Below are 23,743 nucleotides of genomic sequence, written 5' to 3'. Positions count from 1 at the left end.
ATCACTCGAGTTGTTGTTTATGTGACAGTAATGCCAGAGAAAATTCACATCACTTGTTTTTCGATTGTTCTTTCTCAAAACAAGTGTGGTCATATGTGAAATCTCTACTTGGTTGGGGATCAGTGGTTAAAACTTCTGTGTCAGAATGGTATGATATCTTTAGAAGGTGTAGGGGTGCCTTTAAAGAAGGTGAAATTGCAAAAGCCTTGATATGTGCAACGGTCTACTAGATTTGGCAAGAAAGAAATGCTAGGAGGTTTAGAAATCAGAGTACTACGCCTCAATTACTCTACTGGAGAATGGTCTACTGGAGAATGGTCAAGACTATGAAGCTGTATTTGCAATGTGCAGTCAAGGACAAGGACGCAACTGATAGTATTGGTACAAGAGAGTTTATGCACAAAATAGGTTTGCAAGTGAACTACGTCGAACTACGTCCCCTCAACGTTCATTGAATGCTCATGGATCAAACCGGGAGAAGATGAAGTTATGTTGAATCCAGATGGATCGGATCTTGCCGGCTAGTTGTGGTTATGGAGGTGTCCCCTACGGAATAGATAAGGAGCCGTTCTTGGTGCTTACGGGGAGCTCACTCAATAGATCGATCCACGTTTCAAGAGCTATTGGCTGTTGAGAAAGGACTTGAGTGTGCACTTCTTATGAACCTTAAGAAAGTGAGAATAGCTCCGATTCGCATGAGCAATGCAGATCATTCAAGGTAAAGGAAACCATTCCGTGGTATTGCCTAAACCTTCACGCATCCATTACCCTCTTCATCGGCCCATTTGGAGAAATTCAAATTATACAACACACATGGGGAATGTAACAAGCCCGCCAGACTACTTGTCAAAACTATGTAATATCAATTATGTAGTTTTTATGTTTATCAATCACCCTCTTGATGCCCAACTATCAGAAATGATAGATGATGATGCAAGAGGCACCATGTAAAAAAAAAAAAAAAAAAAAAAAAAAAAAAAAAAAAAAAAAAAAAAAAACTTTGCAAAACTGTTCATAAAACAAACATTTTCCATAATATGCCGTGTTTTGTACTAGTTCAGATACAAGGAACAATCAACTAATAAGATGCAAATTGGGATCATAAATAAATTGTTACTTAATATCAAACACTAGTCCGTGGTGGTCAGGAGCCTCATAAGCCAAAAAGGTGAAGCATTATGGCATTTTGCGCATGCATACGGTTTTCAGCTTGAGAGAAGACGATGGAATTGGGAGCTTCAATTACTCCATCTGTGACTTCTACACCTCTTTCTGCGGGTAGGCAGTGCATGAAATAAGCTTTCGACCCAGCCTGTTTCATAAGGTCTTCGTTTATCTGCAATTGATCAGCAAAAACAGTTAGTATACACTTTTTCGAACGCCATTGCGTCACAACTGAAGACAAATGATTTGGGGTTGATCGACTATTACTAGTGAATGATTAGTCATTTTTAATCTTCAGTATTGATACAATTGGAAGAATTGGATTGTTCCTACCAAGAACGAATAATAAAAGAACACCCATGTTATCAGATTATTGCCTCTTTAGCTTTACTAATATTCTGCTGTTATGTTTGGGCAACAGTAATGGGGGCTAGTTGCAGGGTACTGTAACTTGAGATTGACAGTGAGAACCAATAATACACGTCTAAGCTCAGATCCTACATTTACCAACTCAAAAGGAGGCTAGAATAAGGAATAATAAGTGAAAAATGGGTGGAAAAACATGATGATGTGCCTGTGTATATTGGAGTACACATTGCAGCTAACTCCCAGGATTTGTTCTTCTGCATCCAATGTCTTATTCATATTCCAACAATCATCCATAAGCCCTACTAATGAAATTTTTTCTGTTGAACTCTATATCTTTAAGCATCGACTTCGAGCGGTTTCATATGATGAGCAAAGAGCATCAGTTTCATGTCCAGATCAAGTATCTAATTCTAAAACGGAACAGGCCATAGGCCATAAAAGGAACCAGATTTTGCAGAAATTTACCTGAAATCCCTGGAACACTTGGCGACGGTATTCAGCCTCACCCTTTTGACCCATGCTAGCCCATACATCTGAGTACACAACATCAGCTCCTCTTACAGCTTCCTTTGGATCATTTGTAATCTCGATCTTGCTTACTCCAGAACTTCGCGCTTTTTCAACTGTCTTCTCATCTGGTTCAAAGCCTTTAGGGCAGGCACAAACAAAATGGAAAGGAAGCACCGACGCTAATAGTAGCCAAGAATGCACAATATTGTTTCCATCACCAACATAAACAACCTGGATATTGCATTTTGCCAAAAATCACATTCGACCATAATATTCATAGCGAAGTCAATAGACTATTAGCGAGATACTGAATTGAATGTCGGTTTCACCATGACACGAATGACAACATAAAGAGACTTTCAACTTTGGGTATGGAAAAATAATCAGAGAGATGTTATAACTAACCTTTGTTCCTTCCAGCCGACCTACGTGTTCAATTATGGTGAGGGCATCAGCCATTATTTGGCAAGGGTGATTGTAGTCAGTCAGACCATTGACGACTGGAACACTAGCATATTTGGCTAAATCGAGAATATCCTGCAATGAGAACGATTGCTTGGTAAAAATAGGCAAGGAAACACAGGTATGATGGAGTATATTCAGCACTATTTGTTCCAATAAACATAGTTCAAGATAGGGAAAAACACATCTGAATAGTTAAACGTTTTCATAGATCACACCAATGATCAAATATGATATTGGTTTTTCACAAAGATTGTCAATATGGGAATCTCTAAAATATCTGATGTGGTGAAGTTTTATGGAATAATCAGATGATAATAATCAAATAATGTGAATAATATCAACAACAACAACAACTAACCATGTTACCTGATGAGCAAATAAACGTGCCATAATGATGTCATTATAGCCAGAGAGTACACGAGCAACATCACGGGTTTCCTCCCTTTTACCCATCTGGATATCGTCCGGTCCTAAATAAATGGCATGACCACCCAGCAAAAAAAATCCTGTCTCAAAAGAAACCTTAGTTCTCAGTGACGGCTTTGCAAATATCATTGCCATTGATTTCCCCTTAAATGGTTGATACGTCCTGTCCCCGGACTTTAGCAGTGCCTTGACCTCAGCAGCTCGGTCTAGAATTTTCACAATAGTATCTTTGTCGAAGTCACTAATATGAATAAAATCCTTGAGATCTGCTTTGACTGAATATACAGAAAAACAAAAAGATAAGGAAAATTCTACAATACTGGCTGGTAGCAGATATTATATCCTGGTAGAACATAAAATTGAACCTAAATGGCCACTCAAACAGAGCGCTACCAGATCAGGACTAGTGCATTTTAAGAACCATGATCATTAGTTGATATAAAGCATCCGGTTTTACTTTTACATACTATTCTAACCATGGTATCACACATTATACTTGTTTTCCAGATAGTTTTCCCTTCTTCGACTACAACAAAACATATTTATGAGTAGAAAGCCAAAACAAGCCTCTGTGCTTCAGACCATGTTGGCAGGACCGAGGCGCAGTGCAAGGCTTTCTATTCCTCAGCTACCTTGGCGCTGTTGGTTTCAGAATAACATGTTCCCTCACTTCAAAATTTAAACAGAAATAAGAAGAAAAATAAAAATGATAAGACTATCTGTTATATGGTTAGAAATTTATGTTAACCGAAATTTTAAAAAAATAAATAATGGGCATGCCATTTTATGCTAAACTTAAGGTGCCAATACTACATAATTACAAATCAACAGCTACATTGTACTACGATGCAAATAAGAATCTCAAATTATTTAACCACTGTACATAATAATCACACACTGTAAAACTTGTATACACTCATACTTTAAATCTCCAACTATAACAATCAACAATTAACACAACAGTAATAAACAGATACAAAAAAAAACCTTTCCCGTTAACGAGAGACCCTGCCGACGCGTGGCATGAAATGGGGCTATTAAATGTAGACAATTTAGATGGAAAATGTACAGAACGGTGGAAAGTTTGGTTAGTGAAAGACGAAGAAAGTGAAGAAAATGAGGTGGCGTCTGAGCGAACTGAACAACTGCAAGAGAGAGTGGCTGCCATTTTTTTTCCGTCCGCTGGAAAATGAAGTGTGTACTTGCTTTGGACCCCTTTTATATATAGGTGGAAGAGATGGTAATTTACCAAAATGTCCATGTATATGAACGAGAGAAAATACAAATCTCGATGAATGTGTGTTCCATCCAACCGCTCACAACGGCCCTCCAAAAACAGAAGAAAAATGTACGGCGGCTGTCTTTTACGGCTGCACGTGTTAGTTACTATGTTTGCACGTATTACTTTCGAGCTGAATTTATGTTCACGTGTTGTTTACGATAACATGCATTGGCATTTTACGAATCTTTTTTAGGTGGATGGTAACGATCATAAACATGGATTAAAAATGTTTTGACTATGATATTCACATAATTACATCAAAATGGCTACACTGGATATAAATATAACATACAAGTCAATTACTATGTTTTCTTCTTTCCTGCAAGAATTGTTTGAATTTGCAGATGCCTATTGAATGCTTCATTGAAAAGAAAACGGGTCTGGAACGCAGATATTACTGGCAGCCAAGCTAATGCAGCTATTGTCGCGAAAAGCACAACACCCATGCCATAATCATAAGCTTGAGCAAGAACCTGCACAAAGTCCCACAGTCCAGTATCTTCCAGCTTGGGTCTCACTGCTTGTGCAATCTAAATATAGACACCAAAAATGTGTCAGACGGGCATCATGGAAAACTCAACGCTGTTTTTATTTTCCCTACTCATCTAAACTTACCAAAATTAAGCCCCAACCTGTGGGCAAAAATGCTAAACAGCCGATAATAAGGTCCATCAGAGACAAGTCACATACAATAGAAAGTGCGATTATTATAGATAGTGATCCCAGGAATAGAAGTGCTTTAAGAAGCCTGAAAGAAAGTTGATAGTTGGCAGCAAGAAGCAGTTTCCCCACGTTCATCGCCTGTATAGCAGGTTTGATGTCAAAAACTCAAAACAAGATACCAAGTGTTGTAGCAAGTGCTATAAATAATTAATAAATACCTTCCATAAGTCTACCGTTAAACTATACAAAATACTAAAAACAATAGAATTTGTCTACTCTTTAAATGGACACTACAGAAACAATTTGAATGCCAATTTACCTAAACAGTCCATCAAATATACTATTTTATGCATCATGCATCAAGGCAAGAAAAAAGCGGTTCATGCTTCACAGACATTCTTCAAGAGAGTAGCAACAGTGGAACTATACCTTAGTTAATATGAAGATAAGCGCAAGTACAAGCCACGAGAGAACATAAACCATAAAGTTTTTATTGTCTTTGGATATGTTGAGGTGATAAACCATTCCATACTGATATATGAAAAAACGCAGAGACAGAAGTATCTCAATCATCCTAGCACTTATTCCTGAATGTCGAAGATGGGCCTGCTCATCGTTCCACCAAGACTCCCAGCTCTTATCCTGTTGCACTCCTATACCACCCTGATTCTTAATCCACTTATTCCAGTCTGTCCAATCATCGAGAATCTTCCCCCAATCAAATCCAGAAGGATTAAAAAGAAATGGTGCAAACAGCCACGTTGCTGACATGAACCAGATGGAATACGTGATTAACACGTATGTCATGCTGCTTTGGTAAGACCGTCTAAACATATTATAAACAATCAACAAAAGCATCAACTCAAATCCTTTCACAAAGTGGCTGCGTGAATATAATCTGTAGTTCTCAGTAAAGTTCGCATGAAACACCACAACTTTGCGACCAGTTGGTCTGTACTTGGCACCCCCATAAAGAATTGTTCGACCATAATAATGAGATTTTGTCCCCAGGGAGAAAGTGAAGAAAACAGCAGCCAGCTGCAACTGCATGAGGACAAAGTCTTTTAAAGCTTTAAGGAATCCTTTCTCCAGTCCAATCTCTATCACCATTGGTAAGCCTGTTAAGAGACCAAGCTGTATGAATGACTGGGATGCAAGAGAGGTTTCCAGTGATTCTATGTTCTGCATTCTAGCCTCAAGAAGAATTGCTTTTTCTAATCCACTAAGAACCAAGTATAGCTGCCCATAGAGGAAAACATATATTCCAAGTACTGATAGCTGTAGCAGATTAAAAGATGTTAAATCAGGAAGAATATTAATTCAAAAACACACACACACACACACACACACACAAAGGATCCAATTGCATGTTGAAAGAGAGTAATTCAAAGTCCTCGTAATGCTTCGCATACTAAGATCATCTACAAAGTGACATATTAATCCAACTATTCGGCATTGGTAGCGATGCTGTTAACATCTCTTTCTTCTAACTCTCAACTGCTCTAAACAATCATGAGCAACAAAAATTATCACACATGCTACTTAAGAGGAAACAAGTACCAAGGTGGGACTGTAACTCTGCGTACCAAAAGAAGGTTATTCTAATTTTTTATTTTCATTTTTCACTTTTTCTTAACAATATTGGACATTCTTACCTGTATAAGCAAACATATAGTTTCCTGAACATCATTGGATTACCAATGGATCAAATGGCACATGTGAAGCCTAATGAACATCAAATATTTATATAGAAGACAACACAACTAGGTTTCTAATTAGTTTAGTTCCCTTGACTCTAGTACAGTATGTTTCAATGACCTAGATTGTGTCCTTGAGAAAAATTGACCTAAATTCAGCAAGCAGGAATAAACTCAAAGGTAAATATTAAGTAAAGTTCTTTCTCTAATGTATATGGTTTTCCCCTAGAATGTGGTAAGTGCTCAAAATTTCAGCTCACCTCATATGCATAAATCAGCCAACAAGCTTTTATGTTATCTTTTTTCGATAAAGAACAAGGTTTTATGTTAAGGTGGAACTGAATACAAAAGAACTCCTTCCTTCAATCAAAAAGCTCTCAACTGCAAAGCATTTGAACAAAACCTGCTGCAATTTTTCTTTTATGATAATGCGATTTTTATCTTGCAACACTAGGTGAGGACGTGAAACCCCAGGTGCTGGAACCAGCCCATGGTCCAGAGGCTAGGCACCCACAACCGTCTCGATAAGCAGCATCCCAAAATAACCTGGGGTCCCCCAAAGAGACTCGAACTCGAGAACTCCTTGAAAGTGTCAACTCAGCTAGGAGGTTTTGTGAAAATCTACTGCAAATAATGAAACTTCAAAGTAAATTGTAAGAGAGAGTGTCACAAGGGTCAAAGAGATACCAGACTACTGAAGTAAAATCCGACAGTAGTGAAGTAACAGGACAACATCCGGAAGAAGTCAAACCGACGTCCAAGGCGGTACATGTCACGACTTAAAGTTTGTTCACTGTTTCCATTGGCTATTTTGGCTTCGAAAATTGAGATCGGGTTTAGACCTACATCCCGACCTTTGCCAACCTGCATGTACTCATGGTACCTAATACACCCCTGCCGCAATATGGAATTGAATCCTACATAAAATAAAAATGCCTGTCACTGTGAAGAACCTAATAACTTAATCGGAGAGAGTATAATAACAGTAATTTACCAGCAAAAATATCCTCGCTTAAGTTAATGGTTTTTGATGCTTTGCTTATTCCACCTCTCGTTAAGTGAAATACTCTATCAAATAAATCGGGATGCCCATAGTGGAAACGCACCCTGTACATCAACATAATGTTAAGACAATTAAATATAACTTGATTTGTTAATTTAAAAGTAAGTGACATATAGAAGTTTTATTACAGCAACAATCAGAATGAACTAGGCAACAAGACAATAAATGAACAGTTTGAGTAATCCAAGCAAACATACAACGTATGATGAGTAAAAAATGTGACCTAATATCTAGGCAATTTTCAGATTTGAACTTTCGATGGACTAACTAACTAACCTGAGAGGATTTGCAAGAAGCCTCTGGCCAATTGTAACAAAGCTGGTCTCTTGGTACGACATAAACCAAGCCAAAGATGAAACACTGCAATTAGGAAGACAACTATGTAAGATCCTGATCCTGGACCTCATTGTAACAGACACATCAAGGATGCATCTCTTATAAGATTTAGATGTGTTACGTATCTCATTCATATTATTGTTCTACAGCTATGTTGGCATACAGTAGCATCAGGTTTTATATTATTTCCTCAACATTATTCGAGCCAATGTATTAGATTCAATATAGGACACATATCCGACAGAACCACTACTTTGATTTTATTGTTAAAAGGCATAGAATTGGGATCTCGTGATGAATGGGAAAATTTCATTATTTGGTATAATGGTAAGCATTTCTGTGCTTGAAGTGTGAGTGTCTCTTTTACTGACTAATATAAATGTCTCTCCCTGAGACACACACTGGAAGAAGAAGTATTGTGCTCTGTGTAAATGAAAATTTGATAATAAGTTAGCTACAAGTCAAAGGATCTAGCCTTCCAGTGAATATGTGCTCCCGTAGACCAATTATTGTTGGAGGGTGTTGCTCTTGGTGCCGTAGGAACTCTTGCAAAACATTTCTCATCTTGAATGCTTCTTCAATATAGTTGTCCTGTAAAACCAATGAGTGCACAGAACAATTTCAAGGAGATGAATGGAAATAAAAAGATTAAAAATAAAAATTAAAAAAATAAGAAGAAGAAGAAGAAATACTTGGTTCATATCAATTGTTTGCAACGCATCACCACGTGTGAAAATTATAGCATGGTTTTGATTTTCAGGCTTTCCTTCTCCAATATTGGGTGGACCAGGAAGTTTTATGCGATAAATCTCCTACAAAAGTTAGTATTAGATTACGTATGATTATAACAAATATCACCAATAGAGAAACCGTGATACCCTAGATTGGGTTTAGTCCCACATCGAATAGGATGCCGTTTTGGATCCTGGTTATATAGGATCGACTACCACTTACTAATGTCTAGGCCTTTCTAGTTAAAACCTCATACCCATGTATGGGGAGGGTTTGGACCTGGGCCTTTGGGTGGCGTAAGTGGGGACAGTGTCGACACGTGGTAGTAGGGTCGTTACAGAAACAAAGCAAATTATTATGTTAATTGTTAAGTCTGTTAGTACACTATATTTAAGAGACATTGGTACTTTGATTGACACAGAAGCTTCTTACACCTCCCAATGACAAGTATAACGATGTAGATGCATAGAGTTCAAAATGCCGGTGTTGACCAAAACTTCAAAACCAACACAGAAGCTTCTTACACCTCCCAATGACAAGTATAACGATGTAGATGCATAGAGTTCAAAATGCCGGTGTTGACCAAAATTTCAAAACCAACAAAATTCAAAATACTTTGTTAAATGCGGACTATATGTTGAGGTGCACTTTGCTGGAAATAGTAGAAAAATTAAGCAGTTATTCACATTTTCAAATAAGATTCTCGAAAATAATAATAGACACAAAAGTACACATGTAGGAAATATAATTCATTGAATATGCAATATTCCTTTCTCTACAGATTACATATTCTAACTATTTATTTAACAATCCAGACATATTTAACTCTGCAGTCTTGTTCTGTTGAATATACATTTAACAATGCAGTCTTGTCCCTTCAGAACACAAGGGCCGGGAAGCCACTTTGTAGATTAATTAAACAAGTCGTAAATATCCTGCGTTGGTCTATGTCGAAGTCAATAAAATGCATCTATTCCAGCTTAGTATGGATCATACGATCGCTTTCAAGGGACTTTAAGAGTATCTTACTATAGACATATCCGTGGCAATTAAGTTAGCACTAACCTAAATTGATAAAGGCTGATATATAACCTTCAGCAACAAACTCACATTATTAATCAAGATGAATCAATATTTACTGGCCAAGGTGCATGGCATACAGTACCTGGTCTAAATAGTTCACTGCCTTAACCAATATAGAAGAATAAACTTTTTGAGGCTTTTCAGTTTCGATAACTTCTTTCTCCTCCACGTAAGCAACACGTAAGGATGGATACCTTCAAGAAACAATAGTAAATCCAACCATGCTATTAATGTAACTTTTCAAGGAAAAAAGTTACACAAGTTGTGAAGGGAATACCTCATCATCAAGTCAATTAAATCTTGTGCATGAGAATCTCCAGAAGCCTTTTGCACTCCAAACGATTGACAGGTAACTACATAGGTAAATTTCATGTCTGCTAGTGCATCCAGTTGTGCTGATAAAGAGTGCGGACCATGTTTCCTATCACGTCTCCTTTCAACGAGCTTATAATCTTCAAATATATCTATTTCACCAAAATAGGTACATCCAAGAACACATCTGAGATGATTCCAAATACAAGGAAGAATTGGCCACTGAATAAGATTTCAGTAAACTCACCTTCATCTTCAGCCATATCAAGAAAGGCTTGTAGTTTGATGGCCTTCCTATAGTACATCATTCCTCTAACTGTATTACAAAGCTCAAAGTTTATTTCAAGATGGACACAAATATTCACAGTTTTAGATCAGAAGAATAATTGGTGCACTTTTCCTTTACCAGTTCTGCTTAGTGTTTGTCCACGGAAGGAAGCCCACTTTCTCAAGTCTTCCTCCTTCTCCTTAATGTTTATCTCTTCTAAATTTTCACATCCGATGCGTTCCAAGAAGTTTTTCCACTCATCTAAGAGTAACAAAAGTCAGTGTACAGAATTTGTTGTAGAACAACCAATTGGGAGAACAAAAGGTGAATGACATTTAACTACAGTAACCTGGATACATCTTTTGCATGTAAAATATTATGGACACGCCTTCTTGCCTCGAATGAAGCTCCCTCATGGAAAAGTTAATTTCTTCCTGGTAATGCGGAGTCAAAACACTGAATTCAAAGAGAATATGTAATCAGAGAAAAACAATATAGCCCCAGTACTAGACTATCAATAATCATCATCTGATTTGAAATTTTTACGAGGATATACTAAGAACTAAAGTATAAAAAGAGACCAGAAAAAGTGAACAGAACGAAATTTAAGGGAGGACGGAATATGTAGGTAAACTTAAGGAATCAAACCTGAAAGACAGCATATTCCGAACTTTTGGAGCAAATGGCATATCCATAAAAAGAGATGTCGCGAAAAATGAAATACGTCTCCTAGCTTCCAAGTTCACTGGAACTTCCATAGCTCTTTCGTTAGCAGTAAGCAACAAAAGCAAGCGTCTGATCTGCCATAAACAATTGGACAGATTAATTTCATTTATTGTAATTAGATTGAACGATGAAGAATAATACTCCCACCTGTTCCTTCAAAGGGCCACTATCTGGCAATGGAAAAAGAATAGTAGATTTTCCATTAAATGACGCAAATAGCTGTGGTTGAAACTCTTTGAAGAATCCTGTATCCCTTTTCAATGGCTGGGAACCATAGAGCATATCCAAGAGCCTGTATAAGAAAACAATCTAAATAAGCTGCAGCTTTGCAGAATACAATCTACTCTTAGGAAACTAAGTATTGACAGAACAAACCTGGATCCATGGGTCATGATATCTTGCATTACAACTTCAAAGATATCTTGCAGTCTTTTCACCACTTTGTCAAGGTCTGCTTCTTTGTTTTCAACCTTTAGGGCATGCCACATTTAAAGGAAAAAGGTCAGGAAGCCCAGGGTTGTAAAAGAAAAGAGAGGTATACAGTGTAAAGCTGAAACTAAGAATAAAAAAAAAATTACCAGAAGATCAACTAGGTCAATGCATTTAGTGTGTAGGTCTGGAAGCTCGCTCATCCTAAAATCCATAAGAAAACTGGATTTGCTAATGCTCATTTCGACTTCATTAATTATCTCAGAAACAATCCTGATAGCAGCACACAAAACAACAAAATGAAGGATAGACTAGAACTTTAGAGAGCATTGTTTTCTAAGGAAGCAATTCGATCCAGAAAGTCCGAACCGAAAAAGAAAAAAAGAAAAAAAAAATGGTTTCTTTACCTTTTTTCTAATTCCCCCACGACTAAAACTTGAAGTATATACTTTAGTGACTCGTAGCATTCCTTAACAGCCAAGTACATAAAGTTGTCCTTTCTTATCTTCTTCAAGAGTTTCTCATCTTTACCAACGAAATCTCTAGCCATGCTCAATGCAATTGAAAACTGAAAAAAATGGAAGGGTTATAGAGTTTGATTTGAATAGCAATGTATAGATATAACAATCAATGAGAATAAAGAGCATACTTTAGTTGCTAACAGGAAAACAGGCCAACGGATCAGACCGGAACCCAACTCTATCGACACTGGTATAGTCATCAAATCCATCTCTCTGTTGTCAAGAAAACACAGTATTGTTGGGTTTTCTTACAGGTTTTATTTTGACAGATACATTAGCAAAAAACAAAATGCACCTGTTGCTTATTAAATCTTCATCCCGAAAGCTAGTAATAATTTGGTTCCACACTTGAGCAAACTTAGCAACGACATTCTTTTCGTTTTCTGAGACCTGTAATAGAAGAATAAGATTGATGTTGTCAGATTCAAGAGAACTGTGAACTTTTTGAGCAGTATAGACACATTTCAAACATAAAAAGAAGACTCTTAGTACCTTGTGAAGTTTTTTCTTAAAGAAACTTCTTATGTCACTTCCACTGTTACGTTTGGATGAAGGTGGAACAAGGAAAACATTGAAAGCTAAAGCCAAAGATGGGAATTTACTTCTCAGCATCCCCATTGTCCGTATCTAAGATGAGGAGATTGTATGACTGTAAGACTGTTACAATATCTGTATCAATAGAAAAATGACTGCATACCTCACCAAGATGACGAAAAATTCCATAAAGTCCACCAAATACTGCGCAAAACACCGAATACCAAATCTGGGTGTCCATAAAATAAACCTGTATCAACATATCAAAATATTTTAATATCACAAGAATGAAATGCTTGTATAAGCTTCCAATTAAGTATACTGAAAGAACTAGGAATGCATTTTCGAGCATTAGGCTTGCAATAGCAGTTATAGAACTTGATGAAGCAAACTTCTGAGCTTTACTGAAGCCTTAAATCCAGATAACTCACAAGTAGAATAGGCGCCCAAACAGCCACAATAGCACCGGCATTGCTTTTGACTGAAAAACGGGATTTGTTAGAAGTTTCTTAACCTTCAAACTCAATAATAAATACAATGTAACAAATTAGATTCATGATCATAAAAATGAAGATTACCTTTTGGAAAAAGCTGATGCCAATCGTATGAACTGACTCCAATTTTCATGATTTTCTTTGTTGGTTGTACAAGTGGTTTAATCTGAAATTTAGATGAGCAGTTACACTACGTATAGTGTCCACTAATTGATATGTACTGTTAGACAAAACGTGTCCACATGAGCTTGTTGACAACCCCTACAGAAGATTTTTTTTTTTTTTTTTGGTAACGCAGTAGGCCAAAAACCCAAATCACCAAACCAAGACAAATGGTTTGCTCGTGGTGGTGCCACATTTTGACTACTAGACCAAACAAGGTTAATCTTGATGATTAAAAGCCCATTAGAAACACCTGCTTGTGTTTTTTTTTCATAGGCCCTTTCGAATCTGAGCAATCAAGGCAGATTATCATTGGAATTTTGTTTGTCGCCGTTACGTTTTTGTCTTCTTGATGGATCCTTGAGGGCGACAACTGGCCTTCAGGACGGTCTAAGCGACTACATAATGTCGAAAACAAGGTGATCATGTATTATCATGAGTGTGAGGGAGGGTAATCGAGATTAAATTCATAGTAGGTAGGTGTCCATGAGCATGAGATACACCATAAAATCAATACTATGACATCGATCAGGATTATAATGGAATACAGGTCAGCTTAGGGTTATTTTAAATTTAGAACAAATTCCCACTTAATAAGGTTCAATCTTTGACATTAGTTTTCATTTATGCCTATTTCATACATGTATCGAGTCCTCGATCTATATTTAAGGCCTGGGCAGTTAGGAATCTATTGAATTATACGGTTTCTTTCTACACCCTACTGTTCATGGACAAACAGCGACTCACCTCATAATAGTAGCTAAAAGAGAGTTTGCTCAACAACAATAGCATCCAAAAAAGACTGTACCTGGAAAAAAAACAGATAGACGTGGTGATGCCTATACAAAAGACATAAAAAGAAAATGAAAGGAAGAAAAGTAGGAAGATACTTCAAAAGGGCAAAATGATTTTCTTGCATTCCACGCCCAACATATAACCGGGGCTGCATAAAATCAACTTTGTCAAGATAAAATTTATTTCCAAGTGAATATCACAAGTATATTTAAAACCAGTAATGTCAGAAAGTGCGAAATAACTAGAATGACAAAAAGTGGGAGAAACTCTAGCATATTATTTAAATTGGAAAAAGAACATACAATATATATCCTATACTAGAGAAGCTTTGATTTGTAAATGACGCAGCATGGGTTGTAACTAACAGACAGATAGAAAGAAAATGGCTTCTCATTGTAAACCCGACTCCCCTCAGCTCCATAGAGATACGACAGTGACACACTATAAATTAATTTTATACTTCCCATATACCAATGGTGACCAGAAATAGAAACATCTACAGTTCAAATGCCTTCCGTATAACAAAAATAAGCTTTGGATACAAAAGAATGGCCAACATAAAAACAAGTACGAATGCAAGGAACAGTTTCTCCGCACTAAAATAAGAACCATGCAATGAAAACTACTATATATTTGGACTGACAAACACAAGTATGGAGGGCAGGGAACAGTTTCTGAAATAAAAAAATTGTTTCCAAACTTTTGGTACTACTAATGCAATATGGATTAAAAATAAGAGCACTTCTTCAGTGCGCAGGTCGTAAGGTACGCAGGTCGTTTGGGCCTTTGGATTCAGTACTTCTGCCTCGCAATACACACGCACCCCTGGTATGAGTGGCCGAGATGTGATGGCGCACCATACATCTCGCGCACTGAAGATTTAGCCTAAAAATAATACTCATCGCGAGGAAACCGACGAAAATAAAAGCTGTACAATGCCACAGTGCTTTCTCCTATCTAATCTTCATTAAAAATAAAAATAAAAAATGGGCATCTCTGATTTTTTAACATCTAGTTACATACAATATTTTGGTCAGGTTCCCAGTTAAAAGTCCCTTAAATTCAAAAAATGAAGAAATAATGATCTACTCTCCCATCCATTGTCAGCTACCAACATGTGGACACAGCTATTTGACTTATGACTTCAGTCTTTCAGTTATTTCCTACCAAGAGCATCTCTAGGTGGGTAACAAAAAATTTCCACAAAATGTTACCAATTTCGCAATTTGTAGAATGGTGGTCACAAAAATGAGCATTTCTAGGTGGGTAGCAAACCTGGTAGCAGTTGAAAACGGGGGACCCACCCACACGACAAGTGAAGTGTCGCGTGTGTTAACTAGCAAACAAAAACAAATGTTGAAAAGCAAAATAAAAAAAGCCACATAACACACCCTCTGTCGTTCCTATCCACGCGACACTCACTCTGCTGCACCGCATCCACAAACCTTGGTAGCATATTTGTGACCGATCCAGCTTCCAAGCAGTGGATGTGACAGTTTTTTTTTTTGGGTTTTTTGTGGTTCTTCAGTGAATGTGACCAATTTCTCAAAGACATGCTTTAATCATACACTTGTATACGGTGTTATGTCCCTTCGGCATGAACAAGGCTAGTAAACTCTCCTAAAGAACGTAATGGCAGGCTGGAATCGATAGTCAAGCTACTTTGAGAAATTCAATTCTTTCAATGATTATCAATGTCGTTCGGATAAGAAAATGAAACATGTTATTAATTGTTTTCATTATTTGTCAGCTACAACTCGTACATTTGTATCTAGTTTAGGTTATGATTATAAACTACTGACATATTATAACATAGATATCTCAGATAAAAATTAGCAAGACAAGTACTTTATGTCTTTATAAGCAGTCTATTGTTTTTCTACTTATTTTTCAAATATTTAAGTTGACATGTGCATTGCTTGTGCCTATATTTGTATAAATAAATTGGTGGTGTGTACAGAATTAACACACACTTTCTCCCTTAACTTTTTTCTCTTCTTTGTTTTCCATTGTCTTACCTGTGCCCACCAAGAAAAGATAGTGCAAACCCTCCAACTCGAGGTCTCAATGTATTTGTTAACCAAGGGAACAAGAAATAACACCATCCCAATGGCATTAGACGCCATGTAAAATGCGACTGTAACCATATATGAAGTGATACACCATTCTCCGAGCCAATTCCCAGATTTTTCAACAAAGCACCTCGAGTTTCTTCTAGAGTCTGCATAAAAAACTGGGAGAATGATAGTCCATATTGCTGCAGCAACAGGCTTCAGCATGTATCTTACAATTTGGGAGAAGTCCATAGTGTGCCTAACTTTCCATGTAAATGCGAGGTCAAGCAGAGCTGTAAAAGTGTAGTTCATTTTAGGTATACAATGTAATACACAGTTCTTCAGCACAATCAAATGGATTGGATAGGAATTCACTGCAATATTTGCAACACGATTAAGGAAAATTACAGAAAACAACTTTTATCTTGAATAACATGAGAGAGAGAGAGACAAAGATCATGTACTTGTGCCACAATATGATATTAAATTGTGAGATGAACAAAATCACCCCTCTACATCGGGTAAGGCGGCATTGGGAGAACAGAGGAAGGTATTAATGAAATGTGTTGTTTCCCATTGCATATGGAACAACTGGGCCAGAGGGAGTGATTATTTTCATTCTGGTCTTGTTAGAAAGAGATCAAATCTGGTTTTTGTGCTGTTGGAAATTTCCTTTGAACAAACTGGTGATATGATCCATAGCATATAGCCAGTCAGCCAGCCAAAAACTCTGTGCTCCTAGATAAGCTTTTGGAGCAGCTTCATTGTATGTGGCGCTAGTGATGAGAGTGAATATGGGACGAATCAGAAAATTCCTGCAGAATATTTGGCCTGACTGCTCTTGGGTGTCGCACATTTGTTACTAACTACAAAGGGTCCTTTCCAACGGGATCCATGTACATTGTTGGAGTTAATGAAATCAACCTGTCTACTTTTTCAAATGCCCGCTACTAATAAAAAATGGACCCAGGCTTAATAGTCATTCGAATAGAAATATGTGAAACAGAATAGAGTTGCCAATGAGATAGTATGGAATGTCAACTCCAGCACAACTGTCACATTAGATTGAAGTGAAGGACTGTAACATTTAAGTTGTCTGTAGCCTTCCTACTCAGTGCTTTTATTTACCTTTACTCTATTTCTTGTATAAATGCTTTATCAAATAAAAATAATAAGTTGTCATTTCTGATTTAAATACCAATCAAAAGAAATATGGTAGGCAACAAGAAAACTGAAATTAGCACTAGAAAATCAATAGCAACAAACCTTGTATGAGTTTTAGCACAGCAGAAGTTATGAAGATACTCATAATGTCTTCAAAGACCAACTTGTCAAACAGCTGAAAGGGAGACTTTAAATCATGCCATGCCATAATAATCATCGCCTGAGAACGAGAAGGTAAAATGAAGAAGCCAGTAGAGCTATCACAGGAAGTAATTACTCTTATTCACCATGTAATTTTAGCTATACCTGAAGAGCTAGAATGAAAAAAATCCACATCCTATCAAAGCTTCTAAAGAGTTGCCAAAATGACCGAATTTCCACAAAATTTTTCTTCCCCAACCATTTTGGTCCATTGTCTTTGTCTTCAATAACCTGAGACTAAAATACAAAAGGAAGATGGCATAGTTTCTAAAACTAAAATCAATGTGAAGGAAATAACCATATTATAAACATCAATTTTTCATTACCCCTAGATACAAGCCATAGTTTAGAAAAAGAAAAAGGAAAAAGAAAAAAAACAAATGCAAATGATACTAGTCAAGTTTGTGATCTTGAAAAGAATCCTGCAATGGCATGATTATTATGTAGCATCATTCACTATCTCATGTAAATCTGATGTTTTACTTACACTATCTTCAATCTTTGTCTTCCAAATTAATGGAGAACTTTCCTTAAATGGCGGGGTATGTACAACCTGAGATTGTTCAAGTATTGATTGGGCAGCAAGTATTGGTACGTTCTTCTTTGATTCCTATCACAAAAGAGACAATGTGCTTAGTTTTCAAAAATCTAGACTTAGTTGCCTATAATTCTTATAAGTTTTTAGGGAAACCTTGGTATTTGTAACGGAAGACTGTACAAAGAAGAAGTTGTGGTCAAGACGAATAGGCCAACCTAGTTCGAAGCAATCTGGAGACCTAGAAAAGAAAACAGCAATCACTGTCATGAAGGTTTTATAGATAATAAAGGGACTAGCAACACTGATTATAACATAGTTGATACTAGAAGAGTAAGAAGGCACAACGTTGCAAGGGTACTGACCAGAAATATTCATTCAAATCATCATAGTTTCTCCATTCTGAATGGTCAGCCGTCCCACTTTTGTTTTTCTGAGCTTCCTTCAATGTTCAACAAAAGGCTTAAAGAGTCGAAACGAGAAGAAGAACAAATAAAAATATACGGTAATGAAGTACCTTATATATAACCCAATATATTGGGGTAACTACTTTGTTGAGAAAAGACTCAGGCTCCCCTCCATACGCTGGTCTGACTAGTTCCCCGGTAGCTGGGTTAACCGCACCAGACAACACACCATGCAATTCATATGCCATCTGAAAGATGCATAAAATTTATTCAAAGAAAAAATATTTACATTCAGAAAAAAGGAATGGTACTCATTGATCACGGCATGGTTCAGTTATTAGTTATATACTGTTATTATTATTATTTTTTGAACAACGTACAGGATTAGGCACTTAACCTTTATATTCGTCAAATACTTAGATGCACTTTTTGATTCCAGTCCTCTATCAAAATATTAGATAATTCACAGTCTAGAGAAGGGGAAAAAACAAAAATGCTGAGTCACCAACAGAGGTTCTAGGCCAATAGCGCAATAGGTCAGCAGCCTTATTGATTTCCCAATATACATGCATACAAGAAAAAACACCTCACATGGCCTTTGCAAAATTTTGGCAAGTATCTCAGTCATTAGTCATGATATGCCTAAAGTTCAGTCTAGCAAACAACAATTTTTAGGAGAGCTTCTGATGCTCTGTTATATCTTGTATTCAGCTGTCAGTTTCAAGCTTTTTCCATTCCCAATCATCAAAGTCATATCAAAATGATATCTTGGTGAACAGAACCAGCATGTGATCAAAATAATACAATAGCAAACGAATATTAATAGCTAGATATGCAAGCAATGATATGTTCAGAGAATCTGAGCTGCACAAGTACGTTTCGCAGATCAATGATAAACGTGATTATGCACTACATGTCTACATTTGGTACGAAATTTGGAGAGATGCAAAGTCAAGATATTTGGAGTCCCAACTGAGAATCAACACTAAGCTTCAAGCAATATCCATGCAAGAGGAACAAAAAACTGTGAAGGATGGACCTTACGATTGGGTGTTTAAGCAAATCACATAAACAGCGGTCGGAAAAATCAAATATTGGTCCAAAAGGCTACGTAACAATGCCAATTCACTTACATCTAGGAATTTGTCATGTGGAACTCAAACCTACAAGTCAAACACATTTAGAAAACCTTCATGAAAATTTGTGTATTACATACTATTTTTATGGGGGTCCGTGTGTTTAAAAGTAGCACCCGTACGGAAGACCAACATGTCGCTGCCTCTATGTTGCAGAAAGTGTCAAATGTCCAACAAGCCATGCTTCCACACAAGTTTGTTAACCTAGCTTGACACCATTATCTTTCACTTGCTCCAGTTAGTCTGGTTTCTACATTCTAGTAGGATGCATTGCAAATTCGAACCAAAATGCTCTTATATCTGAGTCCGGTATGCAACACACAACCTTTCAAGAGTCAACTATGACCACGAATAGATAATAACTGAACTAAATTAGAGCTTACATGATGGAAAAGGTAACAGAGACACTCTGGCATGAACCGCAAATTTGAAGCTTCTCCCCATATCAGAAGAAAAAGGCCAATATACAAAATTTTGTATTGTTGTTCCTCCAGTTTCACTGATGGTAACCTGTTGAATTGGTAATAACAATAAGCTCAAAGTGACAAGAGGGAGAGAGGCCAGATTATTAACTTGTTACTTATAAAGCATCCATCGATGGTGCTCATTGGTAAACGACTGGGGGTTCCCTCTTTTCCGTCAGATTTAAGGACACAATTCTCTAATAGTGGTCTATGACGAAAGTTAAATTTTGGAATATGCTGGTTTTTGTGAAAATTATCTTATTAAAGATGGCATCTTCTTCGCAAAAAAAAAGTGGTTGTCTTATCTTCCAAGTGGGTCTATAAAATGTGCCAAAAAACTCAAAAAGTTACCATAGAGAGGAAAGTTGCAACTTATCAAGAATACATTATTCAAATAACAAATAATCTGGTTTGGATGATATATAGAATCAGGTTTTACAGATTAGATCTTTTGACGAAATTTTTTTTTGGGGTGGAAGGCAGAGGACACTGAGTGAAATCTCACCAGATGTTGCGTTTCCTTCCCAAAAATCTACACCAACGTTTATAATTTCGAAACAGCTTTTTCATCAGATCATCCAGAGCTTTTTCCCCTAGCTGATATTATAAGAATATGTTGACAACGAAATTAGGTAAAGGTAAAGTAATAATGATCTTACAACAAGAACTTGTTTATTTGTGAGGCACCTTTGATGTGGATGTTGTCTCATGACCTTGGCGAATATGGATGTTGGCAAGCAGTAGAAGAAGATGCTCCCTTTGGTTAGAAACATTTCCTTTCTGAAGAAACATATATGGACAAGTTCATTGTGCAATGCCTCAGTTTCAAGATATAAGACTATAGAACAGACGGGTGTACAAGGTGACAATCACTATAACTGTTAGGAAAAGTACATAGTGGAACAGAAAAATAAAAGTTCCAAGAATCAACCTGAAATCCAAACCAACACTGCAACCAATCAAATGAATCAGAAAAGGCCCCAGATTTCTGATGGTTTTCTGCTGATGGTAAACCACGAATGTTTTGGACAACTTCCAGTGCAGCTTTAATCTGTGTAATTATATAAACATATACAAAAAATAATTGATAAAAATAATTCCACAATATGACATATTTGGCACCTTACAGATAAAGATTCTGATACTACTTGGTGAAAGGAATCAACATGAGATTCTTACTTGACAGAAGACACCACTCTTTCAACTAAAGCAAAATTGGCTACTATAAGCAATCCTTCAGCTCATTTCATGAATGAAAAAGCTTAAACAAATACCCTCAGTAATTTTTGTTCTGTGGTCTATCTTATGTTGTTCACATTTCTCTTGTTATTCTTATAGCCTATCTTGTCCTATTCTGCATCTTTGCGTATTGATTTGACGATATGATATTTATCATCTAGCCAACGAAACCTCTAATAAGACATCTCTTATCTCACTTAACATATCTTTATAGCTTCACACCTCAGGGAGTTGCATAATAGCTTGGTGTTCACCTCCAGGATCAAGAGGAAGAATGTTGTATGATTGATAAAACTCAGGTTTGGCCTCAACATCTTCAGCATCAGCAATGATCTATGAAAGATGAAAAAAGAATGAGAAAATTCTGAATTTACTACAAAGAAACTTTCAATATCAAACTATTTAATTTGTCCACACTGGGAACTAAAAGAGAAAGAGAGAGAGAGAGGACCTCAAGTCCAGTTCCTGATGCAACTGTTCTTATAACTTCAGACAGAACAGAAGCAATTCCTCGTGCACTCATCAACTGCTCTCTACACATGGGTGAGAAAAAAAGGAGCTCAGTATTATTCTTTTCGCCTTAAAGTAATTAGTTACAGTTAGATTGACTCTAAAATGAATGAGCCTATAGATCCAGAATAACAGGTTTTCTTAAATTCAAATTAAAAGCAATTTATACCCTCGGTCTGAATGTTCACTGTGTTTGCGAATATAATCTTCATATTTTAAATATGCCCGTTTTAGTTCATGTAAATCACTCTTTTCCTTCCGCTTGAAAACAGTATCTTCTTCATCCTGTAAGTGATGGAAGCATAATAACAGTAAATCCGTTTTGAGTATTTTGTTTGTTTGAGAAAATTAAGGAAAATTAAAACTAAAAAGAAAAGAAAAAGAAAGAAAACCTGTTCAAGCCTTTGAAGAAGTGAGGTTTTGAATTGTCGAGCGCCACGGCCGCTTGAACTGGGATCCATCCTATGTGCTCTCTCAAATGCATGAAAGCGACCTGCACATCAATGCATTTTGTTCAAAACTAGCTCTAGTAAAAAATTTGAAGGTTAACAAAAAGTTTTCAAATTGAAGGCAAAGGTTTCAGGAAGGATCGAGGGGATGATAATATTCTAGGATACAGCAAGGAATGCACTGTATCATCATACCCTCATACCTGTCCATCTTCATGCAGTTCATGGGTGGCAGAGCTCAGATTACCCTGTTTGAACTTTGAACTATACACTTTTATTAATGATGCCTTTCTAAACACCTTATAAACTGTGCTCGTCATTATAAGTTAGCAAATGCAAAAGTTCAACGAAGTTGCTTTTCCCATCATACAATACTCATCCAACACAGATATCTTAATCCTAGATAAGATAAGCTAAATCAAACATTCATAGCATTGAAATCAAATTCATATTATAAAAAACAAATAACGTGTTTGGCTTCGATGAAAATAACTCTAGAGAAAAAAAAAATGACCTTATGCTTATTTTCTTCTTTTTATCCTAATGATCCAAGGGTCCTCTCTTGGGTGTGGGGAGTCAATTTTAAGTGTAAATCCATCTTAATTAGTAAGTTTTCCACTTCCTCCTTTTCATGTCGCTCCCTTTCCTAGGTTGTTCTCACCACTAGTAGTACTCTCCTTACAAGGATAATTTTATACCGCATTTATAACAATTAACGTATTTAGAATGCAATGTTCATCTATAACATTATAAAAACATGCAATTCTGAAAAAAATGATATTACAAAAATTCAATTTATACACCAACTAAACTCCATAATAAGAGAACACACATTCTCAATGCATTGCACACATACTTTTGTTCCAAAACCAGAAATTTATATGGCATTCCAAAGAACAACAAGTCAAACAGTAGTTAATTCATCAAACATAGTACACACACAAAATAAATAAAAGTTTCTTACAGAGATAAGCAACACGAGGCCATTCAAGTTCAATCTGATTCGCGACACGAAGAAAAGGGCGAATGTCGGAAATGAAAGTAGGAGGTACTTTCTCACTATCAAATGGTTCTGGAACGTACCCAACAGTTCTCGACCTTGAAACTGATATTTTCAAACTTGAACTTGAACTTGGTTTGTTCTTCTTGTTTACATGAACAGAAGAAGAATCTGAAGTATCTACTGTTATCTCTTCCATTCTTAAGTGAAGCAATGAAGATGAACAATGTGAAGGAGAAGAAGGAGATATGTAGTAGTATTACTACCAAACTTCATATTCAAAGGTTTTTTTTTCGGCTTTTTCATTGAAGTGGAGGGGACTTTTGCTTTTGCTTTTCTACTTTTGTTTTTTGGGTTGTGATTGTTGGAGAAGAAGAGGGAACTAGGAAGATACTAAAAGTTCAAAAGAATCTAGTCGACAGTACGACGTAGGCAAGCATGGTGAATACCATAATAACCAAACTACTAGTGCCAAAATATCAGGTGTCTCGTTTTGGAATTCTAAATGCCAAAATATCTCGCAGAATTTAAAATACCGTGTCTCATTACAACA

General features: G+C 36.6%; 2 protein-coding genes across 2 annotated transcripts; both read right to left on the bottom strand.

Moving 5' to 3' along the window:
* Positions 1–1,011: 1,011 nt before the first annotated feature.
* Positions 1,012–4,145, bottom strand: OTC (ornithine carbamoyltransferase). The gene is made up of 5 exons (XM_086590482.1): positions 3,922–4,145; positions 2,875–3,209; positions 2,449–2,580; positions 1,999–2,274; positions 1,012–1,336 (listed from the first exon to the last, which is right to left on the bottom strand). Exons 1-5 carry the CDS (start codon positions 4,100–4,102, stop codon positions 1,154–1,156), a joined length of 1,107 nt encoding a protein of 368 aa, XP_086446608.1. The 5' UTR covers positions 4,103–4,145; the 3' UTR covers positions 1,012–1,153.
* Positions 4,146–4,470: 325 nt separating this feature from the next.
* GSL04 (glucan synthase-like 4) lies at positions 4,471–23,480 on the bottom strand. The gene is made up of 42 exons (XM_086590481.1): positions 23,155–23,480; positions 22,134–22,234; positions 21,911–22,026; positions 21,683–21,764; positions 21,454–21,564; positions 20,924–21,043; positions 20,680–20,772; positions 20,498–20,589; positions 19,912–20,038; positions 18,503–18,640; positions 18,351–18,427; positions 18,142–18,226; positions 17,938–18,060; positions 17,556–17,687; positions 17,352–17,469; positions 16,050–16,378; positions 14,127–14,179; positions 13,984–14,044; positions 13,159–13,240; positions 13,012–13,061; positions 12,744–12,830; positions 12,539–12,673; positions 12,342–12,436; positions 12,175–12,259; positions 11,933–12,093; positions 11,675–11,798; positions 11,472–11,566; positions 11,244–11,388; positions 11,019–11,170; positions 10,720–10,826; positions 10,509–10,631; positions 10,350–10,418; positions 10,068–10,254; positions 9,873–9,984; positions 8,668–8,787; positions 8,451–8,566; positions 7,916–7,999; positions 7,571–7,683; positions 7,264–7,493; positions 5,309–6,157; positions 4,832–5,017; positions 4,471–4,746 (listed from the first exon to the last, which is right to left on the bottom strand). The coding sequence occupies exons 1-42, from the start codon at positions 23,387–23,389 to the stop codon at positions 4,519–4,521; spliced, it is 5,928 nt and encodes a 1,975-aa protein (XP_086446607.1). The 5' UTR covers positions 23,390–23,480; the 3' UTR covers positions 4,471–4,518.
* Between the last annotated feature and the right edge of the window lie 263 nt (positions 23,481–23,743).

The sequence above is a fragment of the Coptis chinensis genome, chromosome 2 (assembly GCF_015680905.1).
Source record: "Coptis chinensis isolate HL-2020 chromosome 2, ASM1568090v1, whole genome shotgun sequence".
In the NCBI taxonomy this organism is placed as follows: domain Eukaryota; kingdom Viridiplantae; phylum Streptophyta; class Magnoliopsida; order Ranunculales; family Ranunculaceae; genus Coptis; species Coptis chinensis.
The sequence above is the reverse complement of the archived record's forward strand: the minus strand, read 5'-3'. Positions and strand labels throughout refer to the sequence as shown.

What these genes read in the sequence shown, in the direction of transcription:
- OTC (XM_086590482.1), bottom strand. Translation starts at nt 4,102, where the DNA reads ATGGCAGCCACTCTCTCTTGCAGTTGTTCAGTTCGCTCAGACGCCACC. An exon ending in GTCTCTCGTTAACGGGAAAG is followed by an intron (nt 3,210 to 3,921) that starts GTTTTTTTTTGT and finishes CTGTATATTCAG; the next exon opens with TCAAAGCAGATCTCAAGGAT. An exon ending in GTCGGCTGGAAGGAACAAAG is followed by an intron (nt 2,275 to 2,448) that starts GTTAGTTATAAC and finishes TGCAATATCCAG; the next exon opens with GTTGTTTATGTTGGTGATGG.
- GSL04 (XM_086590481.1), bottom strand. Translation starts at nt 23,389, where the DNA reads ATGGAAGAGATAACAGTAGATACTTCAGATTCTTCTTCTGTTCATGTA. An exon ending in CTTCCGTTACAAATACCAAG is followed by an intron (nt 18,061 to 18,141) that starts GTTTCCCTAAAA and finishes CTTTTGTGATAG; the next exon opens with GAATCAAAGAAGAACGTACC. An exon ending in CTTTTAGCTACTATTATGAG is followed by an intron (nt 13,241 to 13,983) that starts GTGAGTCGCTGT and finishes TCTAAATTTCAG; the next exon opens with ATTAAACCACTTGTACAACC.